Source organism: Osmia bicornis, chromosome 11 (genome assembly GCF_907164935.1).
Source record: "Osmia bicornis bicornis chromosome 11, iOsmBic2.1, whole genome shotgun sequence".
In the NCBI taxonomy this organism is placed as follows: domain Eukaryota; kingdom Metazoa; phylum Arthropoda; class Insecta; order Hymenoptera; family Megachilidae; genus Osmia; species Osmia bicornis.
The window spans coordinates 3,386,080-3,412,109 of NC_060226.1; the positions used below are offsets into that span (position 1 = coordinate 3,386,080).

At 36.6% G+C, this 26,030-nt stretch overlaps 1 protein-coding gene across 3 annotated transcripts in view; it reads left to right on the forward strand.

Annotated features, from left to right (window-relative positions):
* LOC114879072 (tRNA dimethylallyltransferase) overlaps positions 1–26,030 on the forward strand; it is a 94,434-nt gene that overhangs the window by 63,168 nt on the left and 5,236 nt on the right. For all 3 annotated transcript variants that reach the window (XM_046287913.1, XM_046287914.1, XM_046287912.1), the window contains exons 4-5: positions 8,360–8,495; positions 22,732–22,847. In XM_046287913.1, the coding sequence (XP_046143869.1) occupies positions 8,360–8,495; positions 22,732–22,847 (252 nt within the window). The remainder of the gene's footprint in view (positions 1–8,359; positions 8,496–22,731; positions 22,848–26,030) is intronic.

Consider the following 26,030-nt stretch of genomic DNA (forward strand, 5'->3'; position numbering starts at 1 on the left):
TATCTTCTTTGTATATCTTGTTACTGTACAAAAAATTGATTTATTTTGTCAGTATCTATAGTTAATTCACATTTACATTATCAACGTTTCATGCATATTCACCGATTATTTTTCTTAACTCCATTTATAGCAGAATGAGCAAAATTATTCAGCATCACGGTAATTTGCCAGATTCGTAGGTTTCTTGTCGCCTGTTGAATAAACGATACTGTCTGCAACACTTTGGAATCTTTTTAATCGAGTCGCGCGATAACGATCTCGCAATCTTAAGAGATTGTAGTAATGTTACGACATCACGGTAGTACTTTGTTTGTGCTATTATCTTACTATCAGATAACATGTGACTGGTTAGGCCTATCATTCTTAGAAAATTCTTTACACCTATATCCTGAGCCCGATAATAATTAATCGTAACAAGATAAACGTATCGGTTGTAAAACATTTTTAATTCAACAAACCTGTTGCAAAATAAATGTGTTTATTTCTGTACTGTTTAGAAGATTAAGATTACTTTATTTATTTATTTCTTATGTTTCATTATCTGTCAGTTATTGTATAAATTATTTTAATCAAAAATATTTTACGACATTAGCATATCAAATATTTGTTTAAACTTAAAAGTGTAAATAGAAAGAGGCTATAAATTTCAAATACCATTCATTTGCATGTTAACAGTATAATAGGCGTATTCATTTAACAATGGGCGCGAAATTAGACTAATCTGTGTTTCATCTCGGTATAGAATAAAGCATTTGAAATTGCCTTTTAACCGAATTTAAATTACCAGGAAACGAAACGGTGGTTCTTGATTATGCATTAATTAGAGCCAGAAACAAAGTAAAGTGTACTGAGGTGAATCGTTTTAATTAGAAAAGACGCCTCTTTTCGACAAGGTTACTGCTTCGTTTAGATCGTAGCTTCAGCAGGGTCAGTGTAGGAACATCGAGGCAAGACATCCATGAAGGCCTCGTGCTAACGACTAACGCGATAATTAATTCGTGATATCAAGCTGGCATGACGTTACGCTTGGATTCTTTAAAAAAAAAGAGGGAGAACATTTTATTTTCATAATCAACTTGTTAGTTTCATCGTACACGAACGATCTTCAGAGGTTTTGCAAAATTTACTACCCTGTTAAGTCGGTTTTAAGTTGAAATACGTATAATTAATTAATCAGATGACCATCATTTTCACTGTAATTGTGTCAATTTGCAAAAGTAAGTCGTAGGTGATTTGTGAAAAATCGTTTCTCTGAATATTTATCAAGTCAAAGCCGGTATTTGAACTGTAAAATCGAATTCAAGAAATGCTACTTACTTGAACGAAGGATCACCGTTCATCCATTAAGTAATTCATTAATATTAATTTTCCAATTAAAATAGTTGTTTGGTTTTGGGAAAACTACCGTGCTACAAATTTTTCTAATTAAATAAGTAAACAAATTGGCTGATCACTTATCGGCATTCCCGAAGAATTGGGTGGTCACTTATCAAGACTACCGAAAGTTGGGCGGTCACTTATCGGAGTTCCCGACCTTTGGAGTTGATCGTGTAAAACTCGAAGCAGTTAAAAGAAACCGAACAAAGACTGTTCAGTCCCTTTAAATAGCAGACCATCGGCTTGAGGTTTGTGTATGCAACAGAATCTATGATTTCTTAGATACTGTAAACACAAAGCAGAAACAAAACATATAACTTCAAACGGGTTATAGCATAATTTTTACAACCCGTACTTTTATAGGATCAGCAGGTTATGTGTTAATACAGATGTAGTAAGGTTTATGGTGTCTAATTTCAGTGTGTCCGACGTGTTGTTTTAATATTTGACATGAAATGAACAAGTATCTCTCACCTGAAATCCTCAGACGGTATTTATTCATTTTCTTTTTTGTAATTTTCAATTATCTTTTAAATATTATCCTTCTGAAGTATGAAAGTTCTTCGTTAATAAATGTTGCTTTACAATTTTACTCAAAGGGTTAAATATAGAATAATTGTGCATTATTCACGAATTTCTTCCACGGTAATGATCCATCGAAATGTACCCGGTTATAGCTGCTCAAGGAAGAAGGACATTCTCCGAGCGAAGCTGGTTCACCAGGCCATAAATAGCCGGTAGAATTGAAACGTAACACTTCCTATCTGTATCACGGGTTCAGAAGTCTGCCTAGTTTACGGACACAATTGTTCCTCCTCGTTATCGTTCGAACGTCCTGTAAGTGCACCATTTCGTACATTTTTCTTTTTTTCCTTTCTCCTATACTCATAAATCATCCGCGATGAAAATACTTAGGTCAAAAGACAGGAACGCAAACGGCTTACGGAAGCGTCGTTAAACGGTCTGGCTATTATTGGAGCGCGGGTGGAATTACGTTACCCTTGTCTTTTATTAGCCGACCGCGGTTCCCTTTCTTCCTACTCGAGCCTCTCACGGGATGACTAACGTCTGCCGGTTTCTCTGGCAAACAGCCAGACTGTTTCTTTTGCCGAGCAGATAGATTTTACTCGCGGTTCGCTGTCCTGTCTTGGCACAACCTTGGCCAAGCCAGATACCCTTGTCATTGCCACGTGGAGCCACGCTCTCTTACCCGGGGCCACTGACTTTTTTCCTCTTTTCTTTTCTGGGCTACACAGTCGAGATGTTGATAAGAGATAACGTCTGGCTAGGATGAAACGATACCGTATCTAAAAGCGTACGCTTGTGGGAGATATAAATGGCCGTCCGAGGTGACACCCAACTCCTTTGATCGGTTAAACGATGCAATTCAAATTACAACATTTCTTGCGCTACATGGATAATTAAATTGGAAAGATAAACTGGATTACTATGTCAATTTAATTTTCACCGTGTAGATAACATTTCCCTAGGGAAAATAGCGAAAGGAGACCCCACCGCTTGCTGCAATATTCGAAAGCTGCCTCGTGTTATTCTTACTTTGCACCATACTAATGTTAAAACTAATTTGCAATAAATTCATATAATTTTTAATATTTAGACGAATATGAGGTAATTGCAAACACCTAAGGGAGATCTTCCCCTAATGCAAAGGCAAATGGTGAGATTTCCTTCACCTACATCCTCTAATTGGTACAGGGACTGTACCAAGCAGCTATAAAGATACTTTATAATTTGTTTTGGCAAACATAGAAAATTCAAGTTATGGGGGGTTTAAATCGTAACACTCGGTACAAGGAAAAAGAGGAAAGATAACGTCGATGTAAATTCATCGATAAACAGGCCGGGAGTTGAATTGGCCACGTTATGTCGTACTTTCCCCAACGTTCGACTTCTCGCCGGCAAGAAGGATAATGGGGTCTAACGCGAAATATGCAAGGAGAACATGTGCCACAGATAATGCTAGATTAGAATTTTATTAGCTGCACCATGTACCGCTAAAGGCCACTTTCGACTCGCATTTTCGTAACAGGCGAATACCCGTGTCCGCCATAAATCCTTTCGACCGTGCGCATTCGTGACGTTCAGGAGTAGTTCGCGAAAGGATATTAATAATCGTGCTAAGTAAATCGCATAAATTATCGGGGCAATTAGTAATCGACTCTGGTTAGACGACAGAATCGGTACCACGGGTAATCGATAAAACGCATACTCTTGGTCCGGTCGTTTACAAATATTTATTGTTCGCCATACGAAGTGAAATTTCGCTTCGACTACCACCAGGCATCCTCTCTCTGAACCGGTTGCTGGATAAATACGAACGTTCTTATCTCGTCACGGGCAGCAACGAGAATTCGCTTGCGCAAAAATACGAAATTGTAGCTGAATCGTTGTGTATTTTGCGCTGTAATACCTTTAATCTTCTTGTAATCATACGCATGTGCAAGTAAATTTCCGTTTAATCACCATTATTCCTCGCCGACATGTAAGCTGAGGATTGAAGAAATTTTAAACAAGGTAGAAAAATTACAGGAAAGAAATAAAAATTCGTGCCGTGGGTAGTTTTCTCGTTGACAACAATCTTGCAATTTTATATTAAATTTATCCTTGGCTTTATGATAAATGACCCGTTCACAGGCCAAAGTGATTAACTTCATTTTTATCCGACTTTGAAAAGGAGGAGGATACTCAATTCGATGTGTATATTTCTTTTTTTTTTGAATTAAAAAAATTGGTACATCTTACACAATTTCTCTACTTTTCATCTTATGGAATTAATTGATTTGGCAAATGGACAGCTAAAATTATAAGCTGTCGTGACACTAAATGTCATGACTTTTGTTATGGTAGAAATCAGATACCGTATTGTCATGACATTGAATTTGATATGATTTTGATTCCTGTGGCATTTGTGTCATTGTGTCATGCACCGTGCAGTACCAAGCACGGTAGGTTTACGTCCCTAAGGAAAACGACGATAGAACCAATAGTTGCGTCAGGTTTCTAAATAAAAATTTATAAACTAATTGATGCAAAAAACGAAATATACATACATGAGGTTTTACGAAACGTTTATTCATGACTTTCCAGAAGGTTCATTATACAATTAACAAGAGTGGATTGCAAAGCGAGGCTAGTATGAAATAACTAGACTTAATTATGAAAGGATTGTATCCACTAATTATGGCAACATTAACTAATTATAATATGCTTGTGAATTATTGCTGTTGCTAGGTGCAGTGTTTTTTCTTTTAATTTTTAGACAGTAACAGTTGAATACCTATACAGGTGATAATAAATAACAGCTCATAAGTACAAAATTATTTGCTGATTCTAATTGCAATACTGTAATGTACATTAGTACCACCGAACGCGTCTGGACAAATGTAAAACAAAGGTTAATTGAAATTACTAACAAGTTGTGCCAGATGTTTGCCAATTTACACCTTGGTATGATAAAAAGTTTATCATATTTTCAAATTTACACACTTGTAGAAAGCTTGTATTGAGTAAAATAAATTTACATACTTCCACTACATGTTGCATTATTTTTAATGTAAGTAGATAATATGTAAATTTCGTTTGCTAACAATACTATACACGATGCTTTTTATTTTCTTGGATAACTAAAAATGAGAAAAAAAAAAGGAATGTACATATATTTCGCGAATGATAAGTAAAAGAAATGCAAAGTATGTTATGACAATTGGTAAGGAGCGATAAGCGAAAGGGGGAGTGAAAATGGTGCAAAAATTAAATAAGATCATTCGAACACATGGAGATAACATTGTATTATTTCACTTAATGATACAATATTCTTTTGGCTTAAATAACTGCAAGTGCGATAAGATTGAAACACTTGAATACTTGACATATGTATTTAATTTAGACAATAAACAATCGAATGTGCCATAATTATGGTAATGTGCCTTGAAAAATGTCAACATCGATTACGAGCTCAATTCAGACGATTGCATAATCCACCTTCGCAAACATTGAGCTTGTAATTTATACATTTATTCAATAAAGACGTTTTTTGTATTCCAAATTATTTAACAAATGCAAAGAATTCAGATAAGAATTGAATTGGTTTAAGAAACGACCAAGAAAATAAATGACACCCTCATGTTGCATAATAAAAGACTTTGCTTTATTATTCTGATAAATGTTGTTTTCCAAGGGAACTATTTTGTGCTGACTACTTTAGATTATTTTTTCAGAGTTATTAATTTTGCAATGGAATAATCTTCATCCACTATTTCTTAGGGATCGATATTTAAGAACTGATCGCTTTTTTCTGAAATCTTTAAATTTTGATAAAAAGTTTTGCGTCGTAATAAGTTGACAATGATAAGTTTCCTAGTGTTATTAACCTCCTCACCTCTGAACATGTTTATGACACCCAGAATACCCTTTTGGTTTAAGGGTCTCACTTAGATCGTTTCTATAAAAAAAGAATTTTTAGATATCGTTTTGATTAGAAAATTTTAACTATTGTCTGCTTGATACAGTGTTAATGAAGAAACTTTTTAAATACCAAAAAATGAATCGCATGATATATTCACGCTAAATGATTTATAGCTATTTTTCATTTTCAAGGTAAATCTATAAAATATTCAAAATGTGTGTCACATTGAAAGCACGAATAAATTACTTTCATTATACATTGATATCTGTTCTTCATGTTTGACATGTTTGACATGTTTTATTATAAGCATTCAGGGATTTTATTTCGTATGTTGTTTTAGAAAGCATTGAACATTTTTAAGCATATTAATTCAGTGTTAATTTTTATTTTTGCAGATGTTACACTTTCCGTAACAATCACCAATTAAACATTATATTTGCAAAGCTATATCTTAAGAATCTTTATTGAGTATTTTGCTCTGAATCATCGCAATCATTCTCAAATACTTATGATGAAAAATTTATTATTTCAAATAAAATTATTTCATTTGTATTCAGAATGGAAATCAGCAGTGCATGACTATAGGGAATGGGTTAAAGAATTCTTCATTCGAATATTGTTTATTTCTATTAAAAATTGCTATTTGTTAAATTTCAATTATGTTCTAATACTTATGGACAATAGTGTATATGATTTATTTTCTTTCCGACATAAAAGTACATGCAAAGATATCTCGTTATCGTTGTTAAAAGTTTATCCATTCCAAGGTCTCGTTTTTTGTTGGTTAGAAGTTATATTTGTACAAAGCTAAGCTGGTCAGCCAAAAAACGATAACTGATTCTCGGTACAAGACGAAATAAGTGCAGGAGTTCGTATAAAAGAGAACAGACGAGGAGAAAAAAGAATATAAGATACAGGGTACCCTTGAGCAAGAGTAGGGATCATAATATCGAGATAAGGGGTCAAAAGGAACGATAAAGTCGCGATGTCGCGAGATATCGATGGTATCTGCTCCCTGTTTCACAACTGTTCACTTCAATTAGCCAAAGGAACGATGTACTAAGAAATTTTCTATCTTTCTTCATTTTGACATCTGTGTATTTCTTTCATCGTTGAACTCTGTACGCTCGATTAGGTTATTTACGGGTCGATCTAATAATTCGGCCGATGAACCAACAGGATGTAACCGTGACAGTTTACTCTTACACATCCGGAATATGCAGATATAAACGAAATATCGATATATACATATATTATATATTAATGTACAATACCCTCTGATTACCCTCTATACACACATACATTTTTAGAATTCATCTAGTCGATTAGATTACATTTTGGTGTTTATAAATTTTCTCTGTCCAGACGAGAAACATTTTTTTACGTAGCGATACGTTAAAAGAAGAATTTCATCTTCGAAATTTACGTTCCCTTTGCGAAGTATCGTGGCGAGCAGTTAGCTTTGACCAAGTAATCATTGCCTTTTGACGATGGCATTGGATTAATTATCGGGTTACTGTACTGGATGTTTAGACTGTAAAACCTACGATTACAGACGGGCACAGCCGCTGTGTAAATTCCAGAAATAAGCGCAGCTTGTTCTTTGAATTCATCGAATATCCCCGTGGCAAATATTTGTCTATGAAACAGAAGAGACGTCTTCAATATCCAAATTAAATTTTATTAAATTGTAGAGTAAATAGAATAAAATTAAATAGAAGAAATTACAATGTAAATTTCAAGTAATACCTATATTTGAAACTCATTAATTCCTTATTTTCTTTTTTTTTTTCACTTGTTTGGGTTCCAATGTAACATGTTATTCCGGAAGATTACCTTGGGTCAAAGTGGACTTCCTTACAATTATTAAAGCCACAGACATCGGTTAGGAAAAAAAAAAAAATGATATTGAGCGCAACATGCAACGCGAAACGAGGATGCATATACACATCGAGTCATGATATTATTTTCGACATGGATCATGGAATATCTCGGTTCCATCGATGACTGAAACCACAGACAACGAAGACCCACGCAGCCACAGAAGGGACAATTTCGAAAAATTCTGATACCCACGTCTCCATTTCTCCGTCGGTAGCGGATTCCTGTAGCCGATCATATTTCGTTGAGTGCTCATCATGGTATCGCGACGGAAATGGGCATGTTGCATAATAAGCGTTCATAATTGCAATGTTACGATGCTAAACGACAAATTTTATGGTTGATTTCTTGAAATTTATACCTGCAAAAGTGGTGTGCTTACTTTTGAATGGAAAGTATAAATTGTAAAATGAAACCATCGTATCTTAAGTAACTGCAATTCGCGATATCTGTTTGAGGGGCAATAAGAACCACCAGAGTGCAAATTAAGATTTCTGGACAATCAAATACACAAATTACAGCAGCCTATATTAAAAATTTTAAGCATATTTTCGTTAAGCTTTTTCTAGATTTTCCCTAAGCTCTACCTAACCTTTCCCCAGTCCCTTTCTAAACTCCCTCTAGACTTTCCTTAGGTTCTAATTTAATAGTTTCATATGAGCTATTTGATTTCAGATCTTTGGAAGTATTCGAGCAGTACGGTGTGCAGCATTCTGAACTCTTGAAAGCTCAACGAACTGCTGGTGGTTGCGGCTTAGGTGGTCCTTTGAGGCATCCCAACTCTGTCATATTGTGGCTCCGTTGCGATATGGTAAGTGGATCATAATTTTGTTCATTCTACTAATGTTTGAAATTTGTATCCTTTGTTAAAACGTAAGGTTCTAACTTCTATAAAGAAATATCGGGTTATAGAATTATGAAATCGCAGGTCTTAAAACGTAGAGTTTAGCATGATTTGATGACATAAAAATACCGCAAAACAGTACTTCTGTTAAAGTTTTATGAAAATTACTACATAAATATTCCAGCAAATTAGCTAACGTATATTGGCAAACGAGCGAAGTAAGCTGAAAATAACATAAATCTATCAGAAAAACGTAACCGCAACGATACATAGAAATTTACATAATCGAGTCGGCTTTAGATATGGATGTAATTATGTTTTCAACATGATGAATTGTAATTTTCTATCAACGTGACTCACAGTGTGATGTATCTTGGATAATGTTTCCTGTGTGCTCATCATAAGATCCTGTAATCTTTAGGTTCAGATAATTAATTAATTACTTCATCACAAAAGTTTTTAGTATTCACGAAAAAAAGAATTGACTCTTGATGACTATAATTTCTACGTCAAATTGGTAATGAATATCATTTCACAAACGTATAATATTTTTATAAATACAATTGCAGTACAAATCTCTTCTTACAATACGGTGAGTAAAACTTTATATCAACTGGAACATTTGAAGGTTGAGCGTGAATTAAAAATAACCGTACTACGTTTTTTGTAAAGTTTATATTCTTTCGTAAACGATAGTATTTATCGTTGCGCTTCGTTGTATTTAGTCAATCGTCTGTTGGACAGATCAAAGTAGTGCTATCATTAGTACGTGCTCTCGTGTTATCAGTAATACTTTGTTCCATGTTACAAATGAAGATATAGGAGTCTGAAAATTTGAAACCTGGAGGTCTTGATTGAGCGTTACAGGGATCCAGCAACGATTACACAACACTTATTGATGTGGAACAGTTACGGAGTTAAAATTTACAAAATTCATTGACACGAATAACTGAACGCTAGAAACCACCATATTCTAGATACCAGGTCGGACCGCGGTTTCGAAATCGGAAGTCGATCCATCGGCCTTGTCTGTTGCGGTTCTAACAACCATTCGAGAATTTCTTTCACCTAGTCTAGAGAAAATCCGAACTTTCCCTGAGAGGGCTGTTGAGTAACAATCGTTGTATTCTTATTCCACTTCTCATTCGCTGTTAGATGAAATACCGTCGTGGTAATTTTAGTTTGCTTATCGTTGTGGAATTTGTATAGAGAACAGGCTGTGAATATGAAAGATAAACTTAGAACTTAGATATAATCACAGAAGTTCAACTGACAAGTTGATAATGAAATAGTGAAATGGAAATAGAAATCGCAATAGATTGTATGTTAGAATAAAAAGATCATATAGTTTCGAACAGAGCATCAGGGCCCGAGAACTGATTCCTTTTGCCCTGTTCATCTGAGAGAAGCGTTCATGCAAAACTCTGTAACTTTCCCTGAAGGAGACAGTCGTTAAGTAACGGAGCACGACTAACGCCGTTCGTCCACGGATCGCTGGTTGCGTTTCGCGAATAGCTGCACTGGAATGCAGGATTTTTCTGTCCTGTTGGAAAGACCTCCCTTCCAACGGTTATCCGCGACCATTCACGCACACCACCATCGCTGGAGAGTGAGAGGTGATACCGATTTGCTTTTCCCGTTATTGGCCTTTAACGCTGCCTCCGATAGAACCGTGATACGTCATTAACACATTGGCTGCCATAGGGGTTATCGATAATCGGTGATAGGAATTATGTTTGGTCCAATAATTGGAAAATGAAAAAAGAAAATTTTGAAATGTCACTTCGATTCCATTAATAATTTGAAACAGTAATTATTATAATGATTTTTGACCCTCTCTAATGCCATGTAATTTTGAAGTTACTATATATCTTTATTTTTAGAGTTTAATCATTTTCTTTATGAAAATGGTTATTTAAAAGAAATTGCAAAATTTATTGAACAGTGTAATTGGAGATCTTTTCTTTTTTTGTTCAGAGAGCCACGTGTTGGATCTTCTAGAGTATAAATTCATGAATTAGGGTGGAGATTTAAGGAACTGATTTAGGAAGGTGATAGATATATAGGATAATCTTTTATTTGGGTAACATGGGATTCGGGTGACAAAAGGGATTAGCTGAAAAATGTGCTTAATAGTTGGACGTGTTTCATCGTTGACTGGTAAAATTTACACACAATTACTAAATTATTTAATATAAAATCTGCACTTAATATAAAGCTACTCATATTCAACAGTAAACCTAAATCAACGTTTATGCCATACGTTTATGAAGAATAACTATTAATCAGTAGTATTACTATGAGATAAATCAGACTATTTTTTGAAAAGAAATACTTATGAGAAGTTGCATACAGATTATCTTTTTCAGGTCACAAAATAAATGAATGAACAACTGTTGGCATATAAATATTTTTTATTTTTTTAAACAAATTTTGTCAGGAAAATTTTTTCAAGGAAAACAACGTAACTTCGTAATCATTCCACGAAACCTTTTAGAAAACGCGTAATGAGTGTTGGAAGGTGTAGAAAAGTGTTGGACAGTTTTGTCATCGTGTCAGCAGTGCTCTAGTTCGGTCTGATTCGAGCTGTACCAACTCTACTTTCTCGTCTTCCATTCTTTCGTGCCACGTTACGCTCACCTAGCTGTACAATAGCCACGCGAATGTATCCTCGTGTCGTTTCTTTACGATCTCGTACGTGTGCGAGTACGTTTTACGTCAACGTACTTGCATCGTAGTACGACCGTGACGAGCTCTGAATGCGCCTCGTAGCAGTAGTAACCTGCGTGCGCCGGTTGCGTTATTTTTATGAATGACTCGCCGACAGCGTAATCCAACGTGCAACTACGACGTCGTACAATCACAGGGACGGACGTACTCTTTTTTCTTTAGTTAACACGTTAAATTCTATTGTGAAAATAGACGTACATGGCACGGCATGCTGTAATTGTAGTTATTCAGAATGCAACCATATGTATCATTTAGCAATTTAAACTTTGCACTTGCTGTTTTGCTAAATCGATGCTGTTACGTTATTTCGACTCGGATGTTATATTTATTTCTTCTTATGTACTGAAGAATACTTCGTCTTTTTACCTATTTCAATAATTTTTTATGGAGGGTAGGTGGTTGGGTTAGTCCATATTTGAGGGAGGACAGGTACCCTATGTATAACACGTACTACACTTTCAGTAGTGTAAGCGTAAATATAGTTTAGAGTAGTGGCATTCGAAGTAACGATTAGCGATTTATTTTCGCACATGAATTTACTTTCAGCATATTTCATATTTCCTCACACGACGTATGTATCATGTTTACAGGAGTTACTCATATTTATCGCTTGCTTCGTTGTGCATGCGTTTACCGCAAAAATGCCCGATAATACTGTGTTTCCTCAGGTTACTTAACACGTTACTCCAATTTGAACGCATTTATTTTGATACAAACTGTGCCCCGTTATCTTGTTAATTATTAACATATTGTATTCTTTATCTAAAGAATACTAGGCTTAAAAGTAAGATATATTTTGACACGGTACTCTAATACTCTTTTACACAAAACGTAGAAAAATATGCAGTTTCATTTGAAGTAGAAAGTGTATTTATTTGCGTGTCTTTTTTTAAACAAAAGTGTTTAGTGTCTTGTTATGCTTGAAAGCAATCGTTTGATTTCAATGCAAACAACATCGTCCTCTTATGTGTACATACCTCGCAATGTCAAAATGTCAATTGGCCCATTCGAATACATTCAGTTCAATTCGTTAAACAGCATCGTTTGACATTCGACATTCGCGTTCAGGAAGAGACGCGTTAAAAGTTATCACGGTATTATCGCGAAGCCAGCCCGCCGGATCTTATTCTTCGAGGCGAAAAGGGGGAGACCGCTTCCTGTTATCCGTTCCCCAGGACTCAAAAGCTCGAGAACAAGAGAGAGAAAGACAGAGACAGAGAGATAGCTGGGAAAAGGGTCATCGGATGGCCCTGAGTTCGGGGTCACCCGTCTCGGAGGATGTCTGGACGTTAATTAAAATGTGCCGCGCATCTGGCGATACCGCCATACCGACTACAACCACCGCCTCTTTCTCCTTCTTTTGTCTCTTCTTTTCTTCAATAGTTCTTCTTCTTCTTCATCGTCATCATCATCCTTTCCCTTCGTGTTTCATGCTCCCGTGTTCTTTTCCCATTCCCTACCCCTACCCTCCAGGAGATTCTGTTTGCTCGCCTCTCTCGTTCCTTCCTGGCCCCGTAGTTTCTTGCGTGCGTGCGATCGCACGCAAAGAGAATCGCAACTTTGATGCCAACAAGGGAATACCACTTGGACGACAGCTGCTATTTTGCTGCACACGTTCATTGGTTCCTGGGACAAATGCCGAGGATGTGTCGTCACTTCCTGCGAATGCTGGACTCCCTGGAGAAGAACTTGAGTCTGGGTTCCATTGATGGAATAAGTAAGTGACGAAGTAGCTAATATTGATACATAGAAACGAAGACGAGCGGTAGAATTACCATTACACTGTAGAATCTTGTTCTAATCTACCATTCACTTGCCTAACTGTGGATGGACTTTTCCACCAGTTGGACCTACCTTACATTGGTAGAGCAAATAATAGTGGCCTGAAGATAGAAAAATAAGAAGACTATTCAGCTCCAGGCTACTCTACCAATGTAACTCAGCCCTTATCGTGGATCGCTGCTCATGACGAGAAGGTTTCTCCATACTTCAGCGATACTTCATTGAAGTTGACTGATAAGCACCGTCTGGGTTAGGCAAATTCGATGTTCGGGATTTGTTGCTGATGTAAGATTTCATACAACCTGTAACAGGTTGGGATTCGCGATTGAACCGAGAACAGGTTATTGAACGCTGTTAAAAGTGGGGCTTCACCTTGGGGATGTGGACGCATCTTGTATCGGTACATGAATTGCTGCATAATAATCCCAGAAGGGGTTAGCTTAGATTAGTTCATTGCATTTTAGTTAGGAAATAAGGTGCTTTGAAAATGATTCTGGGTCAAGTGGAACAGCATAATTGAAAAGGAGAAAAGAAACTTTAATCGTCTTGACGTTTGGGTGTAAAATAAAATCCACGGTAACACACCATGTGAATGCCACCTGTCGCACGGTGTACATGTTCACTTGCTTCTGCGATACGCGCTGAGGATATGTTGTCACTTCCTGCCGGGGACGTCACGCTTTTGCAAACTACCGGTTTTATTTCAACGACACCGGGTATTTGTCACACTATACCGGCGCACGTGAGCATTTTACCAGACAAAGTGCCTACTAATATGCTCCGTTAAGTACTCGTGCAGTCGATCGGAAAATGCGTGTTGCAAGCTCGATTAAGTTGTTGCGCTGAACAAGATGAACGGCAATAACGTTATCGATTAAGCCCGCCATTTCAGTGGCATTTGTGTTTCGAAATTGAGCGAGCTTATTCAAACGTTAAAAATTACGTTAAAAGTCACGATTTATTATGACGTGAAAACACACTCCAACAGCGGTTTTACAATACTTTATTCCTGTCACATTACACTTGCAGAAACATTATTTTCACTTTCACTAATCGTATTTCGAATTCTGTCGAAAAAGACACTAATCTCTCGAAAAAGAACTTATGTATAAAAGATACCAATTAGCTCTTGGGAAGTTAAAAATACGCGAACGGCGTGACGATGTGGCACGAGCTGATTTCAGTCTTCTAGCCGTCGCACATTTATTTTGCAAACTACAGAAAGAGCAGAGAGATGACCGGTGTAAGTTAAACGATGATCGCTATTCAAATACTTCCGTGCTGATTTATCTTCCACATTCGCGACCCATTACGCACGCTTTGATCATGATTTTTCGCTTGGCTCGCCACGCAGGAAACTTTTTGCGATCAAAAAAAAAATACGTTGGATCATTTCCTCATTCCCCTTTCAGCGATTTCATTTGATACAGATTACTCTTATATGTGAGCTTTCTTCCTCAGCAACGCTGGAGAAAAATAGATTAAATTTCTCCCCGATGATTGTGTCACCAGCAGAGAATCTGCTGAACGATCATGTGTTTTTATCATTAATTCCTTGTCAAACACGACTGCTGTTGTGATAAATAAATTACATCATTCAAGGGAAACGGTAGTAAATTGGTTAGCGAGAATGTAAAATAAGCTTTAAAAAAATGTAACTACATGAAAACGACGGAGAAAGATTTTTATTTCACATATGAATTTCCTTAATCTTAAATTAAGGAATGCCTCTTAAGAGAAAAAAACTCGAATAGTCAGATTTCGACTATGTTGAAAATTTGCAAGTTCCAAGAATGACTAAAAATAATGCATACGTATTTCTTTTTTAACTGTGGTGAAATCACCCTTAAAAATTTGATTTTTGTCTTTTTCTGGAGACAGAAAAAATACTAACAGAAATTGAATAGTTTTTAACATATTGAAAGAAAGTGAAAACGTTGATAAAAAGTCTCTGAGTTCGAGATACAAGGCTTAAAATACTTTTCTAATTGACTGTACGAAAAGATTTAATTCCCTCCCGTTCATTCATTGATATGACAGAATGATTCCAAGAATTCATTTGAATGGTCCAAAGTCTTTCATTTGACCGATTCAACTCCTGACCAACGACAAATAAACTTTGGACCAGCAGTCTTTCGTGCATGCAGTTTATCGCGGTTTCGTGAAAATTATCCCGGAAGCTAGGGCGGTCGAGTTCGTGGCCGTACCTCAAGATCCGGGAAGTGAACGATAGGGAAACCTAATGTGTCAGTCGATTGTGGAACAGAAGATTCCGTGAGCGGTCGTTTCGCTCGGCTGATTCTATGCGAACCAAGCCGAAATTCATCGAGGATCGCGTCTTGTAAAATTAGATCACCCTCCCACGGCGACTCGGTCACAGCTCGGACGAACTCTTAACAGGGTCCATGTTGCTATTAATAAAGCAATTATAAGGGCTACGACCGATGTTGTTTCTTGGTTGTTCATGAATCTGTTACTTTCGATCAGACGTCTCCATTAGAGCTTTTAGCTACTAATGGAGATAACTACCTTAGTGCTTCTCTTCCATCGAATCTCCGGTGAAGGACAGTCAAACGTTGTAATACAGTATCCTCTTGATAATTTCCTGGTTTCGGGGCTGTGGAGGTTGGTCTTTTTAAGAAACGGGGAATTATTCGATTTACAACACCTGTCATCAAATTTTACAAAAAATTCATCTTTTTTTGTTTAGTATTGAATTTATTTATTTTCATAAATAGCAAATTTCTTTTGGCCCATTTGTAGAATGCAAAAAATATCGAATATCCGGGTGCTGGATGTGTCATTTCTGAAGTAGAGAAAGAAGAAAGGGACAAGTGGGGAGAAAAAGTAGCAGAGGAAGGATCAATAAATCTCTCATTCGTTCTCACGATACGTCCGATGGCGCATTCGTTTTCGCAAGCTGGTGACTCCGAATTCGGTCCAAATAAAAGCTCCTCGACCGGCTGCAAAATCTCTTCTTTCATTCGACCCCCGTTTCATCCGTGACGGTATAAGTTGTCGGAAATGCCATGCGTGCCATGCTGGTTAAATCTATCGTGGTCGTTAGATCCGTGTGTAGGAAATGCAAGCAATAAAATTCCAGGAAGGAATGAAAAATCGACAATGGCGTAGCCTGACGCCAGTCTCGAAAGGGTTAGATTTCTTTGGTCGACGCTTTTCAAAATTAATTCTTGATTTCTTTCTGATAAACGCTTCTCTTTTCTTCTATTTCGTCTATTGCTTTTTTATAAATAAATTTTTATTTCGTAGATTGTTTTTCTTCGAATGTTTCGCATGGTAACGATAACCTGTTACGTCGAAACGTATGCGGTGAGTTAATTTACAGTGTACCGTTGTACGATTATCATATCGGTGACAGGTAAAGGATTACGCATGACAGCAAAATGTCTTTCTTGCGATCGAACAGCCGCCACGGAAATGCTGACGGAATAGAATCGGATTTCGAGATGTCTGAACCAGTACTCGAATCGGCAGAACTTTGATTCGCGATAAGAGAATACTCAAGTTATTCAAAATTTACCTTTTAATTTTATCATCATTATTCGTAGTATATTTTAATTCATATTCGAGTATTATAGTGGATGTTCTTTTAATTTGAAAGTGATCGTGTATTGAACAGTGAGTTTAGTGTAAAATAAAAAATACAGTGAATACTGTTGTAATGGTGTTTTTTAAATATTTTAAATATAAAATATTATTGCAACATCTGGAAATATAAAATATTTAAACATGGTGCGTGCAACTAATATCAATAATGCTTTAAAAAATAATAAATTATGAAATAATCTAAAATTTGTAAAGCAATAAAATATTTAGGTAGTTTCAATTAGTGCATTCAAGAATATGCAAAAGTGCAATTGCACTTTGCTAATGAACCGATGCACAGAAATGCAGGAGCTTACATGATGCACCAATTGCATGGTGCAATTCATACCCTATACATTCATCTATATTTTTCACGAATGCCTACCATCGTTTTAGGATTACAAGCGATCTAATCAATTTCGGCAATGACGATAACCCCTATGGTATTCAACTTGTTTTGGCAGTGGTTCGCAACCTTTCAAACATTGGAATGCAGAAATTCAAGTTAATTTAAGATTTGCTAAAACTATTTATCTTCAACAATCGAGTCAAAGATGTTGAATAATTTCTGAAAGTTCCAACTGATAAGTGTACTGGTTTGAAATGAAAATCGAAGAAAGTATGATGTCAAGCTTAGCTCGAAGTGGGTTCTCGAATCGCATGGATGCATGTGCACAAATTTATAGTGGTATCTGCAACGCCCCTTTGATCGAGGAATCGTGACCAGCGGGTTCGTGGCGAGCTGCCGCCGAAAATAGAGAACCAGGCCAGCATACATCGATGAGAATGCGGCTTAGCATTCCCATGGTAAGCTCCCCGAGTGCATACCTCTCATTCTATTTCGCCTGGACGCCATTAGGAACCCTCAGTCTCGTCTTTGTTAACGGAGATTCCTATCGACTGATGGGACCGCGCGAACCACTTGTTTTCATTCCGACCTTTCATTTCCCGATAACCCGTTCATTGCTTTTGCAGATCAAATTCGAATTTCTTAATTGATTTTACGGTAGACGATCTTAGACGAAGTTGTACTCGAAGCAATCGAATTTACTGCACGATACAAGTCGAAAACGTGTCATTAGTGCAAGAATTTAGTCTGTGAGCGTTTCAAGTGTTCATCGAATCCCGAAAGGCTTTCGAGATGGTCGGCAATTTTTTGTTGTAGTTTGTTTGTATCTCTTTTATTCTCTCCCTTTAGCTATCTATTTTTGCCAGCCTGAGAATCGATGCGAGTACTTTCTCACGAAAGCGACGCCGTCGCCGTGGGCATGCCCTGGTTTTCCACGAAAATCATTTCTGTAAATTACACACCGCAACACGTTAGCCCTTAGAAAAATTCAGCTATGCACGTGAAACGGTTCGTTCGCGCCGATTTTATTTTGGGCTTCTGCGTTTCCTGATTTTTAGAATATTTCTTTTTCATAAATACTCCGATATTAATAATATTAGATTGGCAAGTAAACTTGCAGCCTTGTTTCATATTTTCTTGCAAAATAGTAATTCAAATTATGATTACTTCGGTTGAAAAGTGTTACTCTTAAATTTTAATAAATAATCCTGTGATTGTTACTAATATTACTGCTGATACTATAAAAGTTAGGCCTCCATTAATTAAAATAAATTCCATATTACAGCAAAAAATACATAATATTTGCTTTCCACTTCATTTTTACGTGAACCTGTTAAATTCACATCTGAACGATTAAACGTATACAGTTTAATTTGCGCGTTAAAATTCAATCAGTTTTTTCTATCATGGTTTTAATTAATTTCTTCCCCTCTCGTTTATGCATTTCATAGTTTCAGTAATTAAAGATCATCCGTGTGATCGTGTGAAAGTGATAATGTCACGGTCGATTTGTTATCGTGCTCGGGCATCGAACACGTGATTTCTGCGAAAGACGGAGTTGTCTGGATGCCAGAAGAAGAATTCGAATGTTCACACCCACGCGCGTGGAAGGTACGTGTGCACGTGAAAAACGTACGCATACGTGTTTACCAAATCAGTACTAACCGAGACGTTGACTTTTTCACCTTCAGACGGGATCATTGAATCGAGAAAAGATCGGCTCAGACATTTTTGATTCGCAAAAAATACTCGGCTGTGTACGTTTCGGGTCTACACGATAAATCCTAAATTTATCTTGAACGCATCTAATCAACGAAATACCGCGGTAAATGGCTCGCCATAGGATTTATCACCTTTTCTATTTAGCTAATAGCTAGATCAAGGGTGTGGTCTGGTGCATTGAACAAAAGATCTTTGAATTCTATGGATTTTTTATTTTTTATCAAACACACGTAAATATTATATTACATTATGAAATTAATCTATAATAACATAGTTAGAACATATAAAGTGTAGGAAATAAAATCATCTTTTTAATTAGTTCTGTACATTAATTTCTTAAGATATAAAATTGTCTAACCGAGGTTACCATTTTCCATCCAACATCCCAGCGACGTAAACTATTGTTATCTTCTCACGAGTACACCATTCAATGCAATTTTCCGTTCTTTGATAATCATCAATCATAAATAATTACCTACTGCTATTATTACACGTGCTACCTTGACATTCGTTCCTTCTGACACATATCCAGAATGGAAAGGCAGCTAGCATAGAACCTCTGACGCTGGTTTCGTTCGATTGGCTAAAAGTTTCACGTTACGAATCGACGATGGCATGCTCGCCATTATTCCTAATATTAATGTTAACGTTAGAATCAAACTGGGTGTCGAACAGGGTCGCGAAAATTCGCACGTGCTCACATTCCTCCGCGTCGTCCACTTCTATTTCTTCTGGAGGAACCTTGGCCCGATTTGGTCGGCAACGAGGCAAACCGAGGCTTTCTAGTTTCAGCTCTCTGTTCCTTTGCTTTCTGTCAGCCACGGTGAAACCGGAGGACTGGTCGTCTTCGTTACGTAAACCGCGTGCCTTCGCGCCTCGACAGCCACCGAGAAGAATTCATTCGTCAACGTTGTCCTCCTATTCGTCTTCTCGACGACACACGATCTCGATCAGGACGATCCTCTTCTGTTTCCTGTTCTACATTGTGTAATATTTACGCGGTTTCCGGTTCTGCCCGATCGTACATTGGTTATTTTCGGATAAGATACTGCCATTTCCTTGACGGGGTAGCTAGAATTGATCGACCTGCTACCGGGTTTTATTTTAACAACCTCGGTAGTATATTTCTTCGAGACGTCAATTACACAAGTACGGAAGGAAGGGAGCACTGACGCGCGAGAATCGCGGGAGGTTATTCCGTTCTGGATTATTTTAACCCTTCTTCGGATCACGGAAATCTCGGCAACATCGCGGATCTTTGAACTAAACATCAGAGTTTAGAGAATTATTTGATAAAATGGTGCTTGAAGGAATTTTATATTAAGCTGAATTTTTAATTAGAAGAATCTCTCAATAATCAAGAATCTCTCAGTTGGCTTTCTTTGCATAATACGAGATTAAGTCATCGTCCATAAGGGGCAATTTACTCTGGCATCGTCGAAAGGTTAATCGGAAGCGGAATCAAACCCATCAACAGTACTTTGCCTTGAAGTCGATCATTATTACCCGCATCAGCGTCAAATTCATCGGACACCTACAAATTTTCGTGGAAGCGTAGCGATAATCTCTCTCCCCTTACTTACTCTTCTTACCCATCAGCTGCCCTTTGCGTGCACACTGATTGGCATGATTATCGTTGTATCTTAATTGCAATTAAGCATTCTCCTTCTTATTTATTCTGAGTAAATCAATTTCTATCAAAATAATGACAGAATGTTTTTCTAATATCTAGATATAAGAAAGTACAGAGTTACATACATCCCCTATAGCTCCTTCTTTCTCTAGGAAAGGCTAGTATGCTCGAGAGTGTACAATCCTTTCTGAATTAGCTTTAACGAAACGTAGTTGAGTCACGTTTCGACTGGTGTACGCTGTGGTCATCAAATACCGACTCGAGTTGGATCTTGCGTCATTGACGCGGCTGCCGCCCATGAATGAACCGTGGAGGCGCACGTGTGCAAGTCGCCGGCATTTAAATACGGTTTAAAGCGAACGCGGCCGAAACGGGTTGCGGAGGTCGCATTTTAGCCGTGAACGAGCGTGAGAACGGTTTTGCCGTCGATTAAAAGAACTGTTTCGCGTGCTTACCTCGTTACACTTGACGATTTCTCGATGAAATACTTTTTCCTAACTCCGTGCTATCGTGATATTAGGTTGGTAAATAAATTCGCAGCCTTTCCGTGTAATTGCCTTCCAAAATCCCCGAAATTCTATCACGAAGTCGGAATATTGCCGCAAATTATTAGTTGGAATGCTAGACCCTAGAATCTAGGGTCAAAGAAAAACGGAAGAAGGGAAGAAGAAAAGGGAATGAACTTCTGTTTGCCTTCGACACTACAGTGCTAACGTTTAGGCATACACTTTCTACATTTCATGAAACCCTCGCCTTGTTACCTTCTAACGTTTGTACAAGTTCAATTTACCTGCCCTATCGGAATTTCTAATCACGTAACTGTACCTTTCAAAATCATGTATATATTTAGCGAAAAGAAAATCGATGTGTCTATATATAGCAAAAGGAAATATCAGTAGGTAATGTAATTGTTATAAATTTTGGAAATATGCAAGACACGATCTGATAACGAATTTATCATCAATTTGGGTATTTAATTTCAGACGAGTCTGTTATTTTATGATCTTTTTATTACTTCCATTTTCGTAGCGATAAAATGCTTTTAATTATCATGGGCTGGCACAATTATAAAGTTGTTAAACGTGGAAAGGGGTAGAATTAATATCAAACGCCTATTTTTTACGCTGAACGTCTGTTAAGATTTGAAGCTCTCATTTGGTGGTAGGGGTGATATCTTGATCGAATTTTATAAATAACTTATTTCCATTAAAATTTAGAAATTTTATTGTTTTCACATTATTTTAAAAAATTCATCTATTGGTATGATATTATTGATGTTATTTTACAAAAGATTTTAGAACTTTCATCCTTATATTTGAGGGTCTTGCCCACCGTGTAGTAGGTATTTTTTGTATGTTAACATCGTACTCGGACAAATATATCGGTGAATGACACGTTTTCTTTCTTTCGTGTTAGTTTCTAACACTTCTAACGGGCACTTGGGAATCGAGTCACGTCGAAACGGTTTATCGCCTTCGATACGACATGCCTAATCATTCAGAGATTTTGCATGACCACGATTTCGAGGACACGGCACTCTAAAGCGTTTTGGCTATTAGCGAGCACATAACAAACGGAAAGGAGCGAGAAAGAGGAAGAAGATAGAAAAGATTAGTTTCAAAACCCGTTGGAGGCCACCATGGATGGCTATTCTTTTTTTTTTCAAATAGCCCGGACCAGCCTTCGCATTCTCTCGTCACTCACACGATTCATTGATATCGAAATCTTTCATAATGACACGTAGTAGTGATTGCCTCCTCGGTTTATTCTATCTCTTTTCGTCTACAGTTAGGAGCTTTAATTTTTGAACAGACCAGTATCTTGTTCTACAGTTCCATGAAAATTAATGAAATTTTCTCGTGTATATAATTTGTTCAATTAAAATTAATCTATTTCTAAAAATATCTAAGCCAAGTTAGATATTTTTACATTCTTATCAAAATTGTCTTGGAACCCATTGTGCCATTTATAGGCACTTAAGTTTCTTTCACATGATATTTGCATTCCTTTTTCTATTGTTGGCGTAAATTAAATATAATGAACATAATGTTATATAAATGATAGCGTAAGTCCGTAACCTAATGTTCACTGTGTATGTATCTATGACTCCGCACTTTTTGCAACACAGAACAGCTCAGTGGTAATGACCGTAAGTTCGTAACGATGTGGTTTAAATTTTAATCCCATTTCTTTTTTTTCCAATAAAAAAAACCGTTCCCCGTTAAGTGTCTGAAAGGGAGTGATTAAAATGTTGATCCTTACTGTACTTCCTCTTAATATTGAATGAAAACATAGTCGACGTAGGAATGTCTGTTAATAGGCAATGCCAGTGGACACAGCTGTTAATTAATTCGAGCCCTCTTTCGTCGAAATTCTTGCAGAGAGTCCTTGAAGAGCGGCTGGAAAGCAGGGTCGATGCCATGATGAAGACCGGTCTGGTGCAGGAACTGCTTGACTTTCATCGACGATACAACGAACAGCGGATTAAGTCCAACACGTAAGTGCACGAGTTATATCAGTAAGTGCTTTATATCACGCGAGCCGGTCTGTCGGTTCAAGGATTTATCCTTCGTTTTTCTTTTGTTTTCGTTAAGTTCCCGCTTCATGCTCGGCAGACCGTTCCAACTTGCTTGCGTGAAAACCCCTTTTTCATTTCGTTCTTTTTTTATTTATTTTTTTTTTTAATTTTTTTAAATTACGATTTACGACTTCATGCGGTCGGTTAGTCTTAAGTGAAGATGTTAATCAGTGAGTTGTCAACGTAGACCCGCGGACTGTTCGTCATACTTGTTAAGAGAATATCCTTTTACTTTGCTGCCTTGTCAATGACTTAATTAAAACTGAAATTTCACGAACTGATCGCGTGATACTCGAAAGAAATTCCAAGTCAATTCGCGTAAAAATAAGAATTTTTTTATTTATTATGATGCACGAGGTAGATTAATAATTATATAAATTTTATTTGGCATTAAAAGTTTGTAGAGTTGATAGATTTGTTTGTAGAGTCGTGCCATACAACTTTCACGTAAACAATTCTTTTGTATCCATCGATATGAAATAACAGGACTTTGACAGTTAATCGCGGACACCCTGTATAACATACTTCAAAATTCCCGACTCACGTGTGCATAACGAGCACGTGATCCACGCGATTTGTACGCAACACGCCAGCCAAGCCTTTGTGAATGAAACTCGCTCGCCTCTCGCCTTACTCGCTTCCGGAAATCGCGAACGCGTCGACCGGATGTCTGAGAGAAAATAAAGGAAGTAGTCAGTCGCGAGGAAAAGTATCGGCCTTCGTGGTTGTGAACAGTTCTTTTGCGGGAGCGGCGTATGAGAAAAAATAAAGTCAGCTCGACTGAATGATAATCGTATTATCTGAGTACCTAGGAAGTTTGAAGCTGATATAAGAAAGTGGTTCTCAAACGGGTTGGGGTAAAAATATTATTTTTAGTGGTAAACAATAAACAGCATATTTTATTTTTAATTTGTGAACATTAAAAATGAAATAGTTTATTTGTGGAAATAATATTTTAAAATAAGGGGATTTTATTTTTTAATAAATATCATTATTTAATCTAATCTAAATTTAATCTGAATTTATTTTGGAAAATATAATTTTTTAAAGGAATTCCACATTATTTGTAAACGATAACTTGATGTTTTCTTGTGTACGACAGCAGTAAGAGTTCGACTTGCTGCATTCTCATCGAGTCATCAGATTCCACAAGAATCAGGTAGCTGGCGTTAAATGTTTTGCTTATCGTCCCTTCTGTCGTATCTTGTACGTATGCAAGATTAAATGTGCAAGAAACGTTTCGAAGTGTTCAAATTTTTCTCACTTTTCTCGCATTCACGAGGCGTCATTCTTGGAATTAGCTGAACATCGTGAAATGTGACAGAATGTCATTGAATTCGACACGATGTTCGAACATAATGTTATCTTATAATGTTCAGCAAATTCCTTTAATTTGTTGTGAAAACCTGTGATGGAGAGTTCTTTTGAATATTAGGATCTTTAGTATAGATATTATTCAATTTGGAGTTTAATACAGAGCAGGTCTATGAATGGTTTTGAATGCAGAACCAATTTGTAGAAAAATATCTACTCTACTTTGTAAAATATGAAGCTAATTAATTTTCAACAAGATTTGTATCTTCAACTATGTTATTACATTTAGATATAGAAAATAATGCGCTATTTACAATTTTCTATAGATAAGACGAGTTCATAATTCTTTTGCTCGTTTTTATTGGAATGATTCTTTTTCTTGATAGAAAAATGATTTGTTTAACAAGCCATTAAAGATCATCTTCTCTACTGTTCCAGATTTGTTTTCACTTGAAAATGAAAGTAATGTTGTGTAATATCTCTAACAATCTTCTTAGAAATCGTGTTATGTACACTTCACCCTGTTACAAAATAATTATCTATCTGTTACGAAGGCATTCATTTCACCGTAATAATCACGGTGGAAAAATCAAATCAACAACAGCCATTAAATATTTCCAGTCTGTCGGTGCCCTTTCCGTTTCACGAGAAACGCAACAGTCAAGTACCGTTAGAAGAAACACGTATCGTGATAAGGCCAGATATCAGTTTGATTAACCACGATGCATTATATCAGCAGCAATTGCATCAAGAAACTTTTCTTTACTTTTTTTTATTTAAATTTTTCTAACTTCTTGCTCGTTTCCATACGTGATAAATCCTCGTTCTATTGACCAATGACATTCCCGAGTTTCCAATCTTGCGATCGATGCGTAACACCGGTACTGACAATTATCGCTAATTACTGTCGCTAATTACTGGGGCGCCATTGCGCCAGTGTTTATACAAATTTCACGGTCAAGTCAATATGCAGTCGACGTTATCGTGTCACGTGTAACGCATGCTATGCAACGTGGATCAAAGGAGGGAAGGTTTCGGTTGTATTGCATTGATATCTGGAGAAGTTTATGAGAACCAGTACCAAGCACGATATGCTTTTCTAGGAAAAAGATCTTAATACTCGAACGTTACTAATATGCTTGGGTTAGGTCTGGGTTAAGTTACCCAGGACGAGTGTTCAGTTTAGTAATTATTTTAATTTAATTCGACACTTGTTTCTTAAACAACAACGTGAATTATTCTTAGACATAACTGTCTGCATAGCGAGGGCCTACCATTAAATTGATTAAAAAAATGATTGGAAAATCACGAAATAATTTAAAACAAATTTGATTACGATTAATTAATCTTTTTTTACATAATTTATATATCTGTTATCTTATAAATGAATTGAATACAATGAATACTCTATCAAGTGATTGATAACAGCATATTGAACTTTTTTATCATTTTTATTGATACTGCCTACAGATATTCTTTACATTGTAACAATTTTCCTGTTTTCATACGGCTTTTCCTCGTAATGCGAAAGATATCATTATCAGCCTTTAATAACTTCGAAAGTAATCGCTGTTCTTGAAGCATTCGATATCAAATCTACCAGATTTACTTTAAAACAAATATATATCAACTTCCCTTTTTATATTTGACCAAATTTGTTCTATAATAAAATCAATATTTTGTCGATATCAGTCTTGTATCGATAAAGGTGGGCGACACTTCGAAATGCAAACATGGGCACAGCATTTCCTTCACACGAATTTCATATTTTTGTTATCATAATTTAAT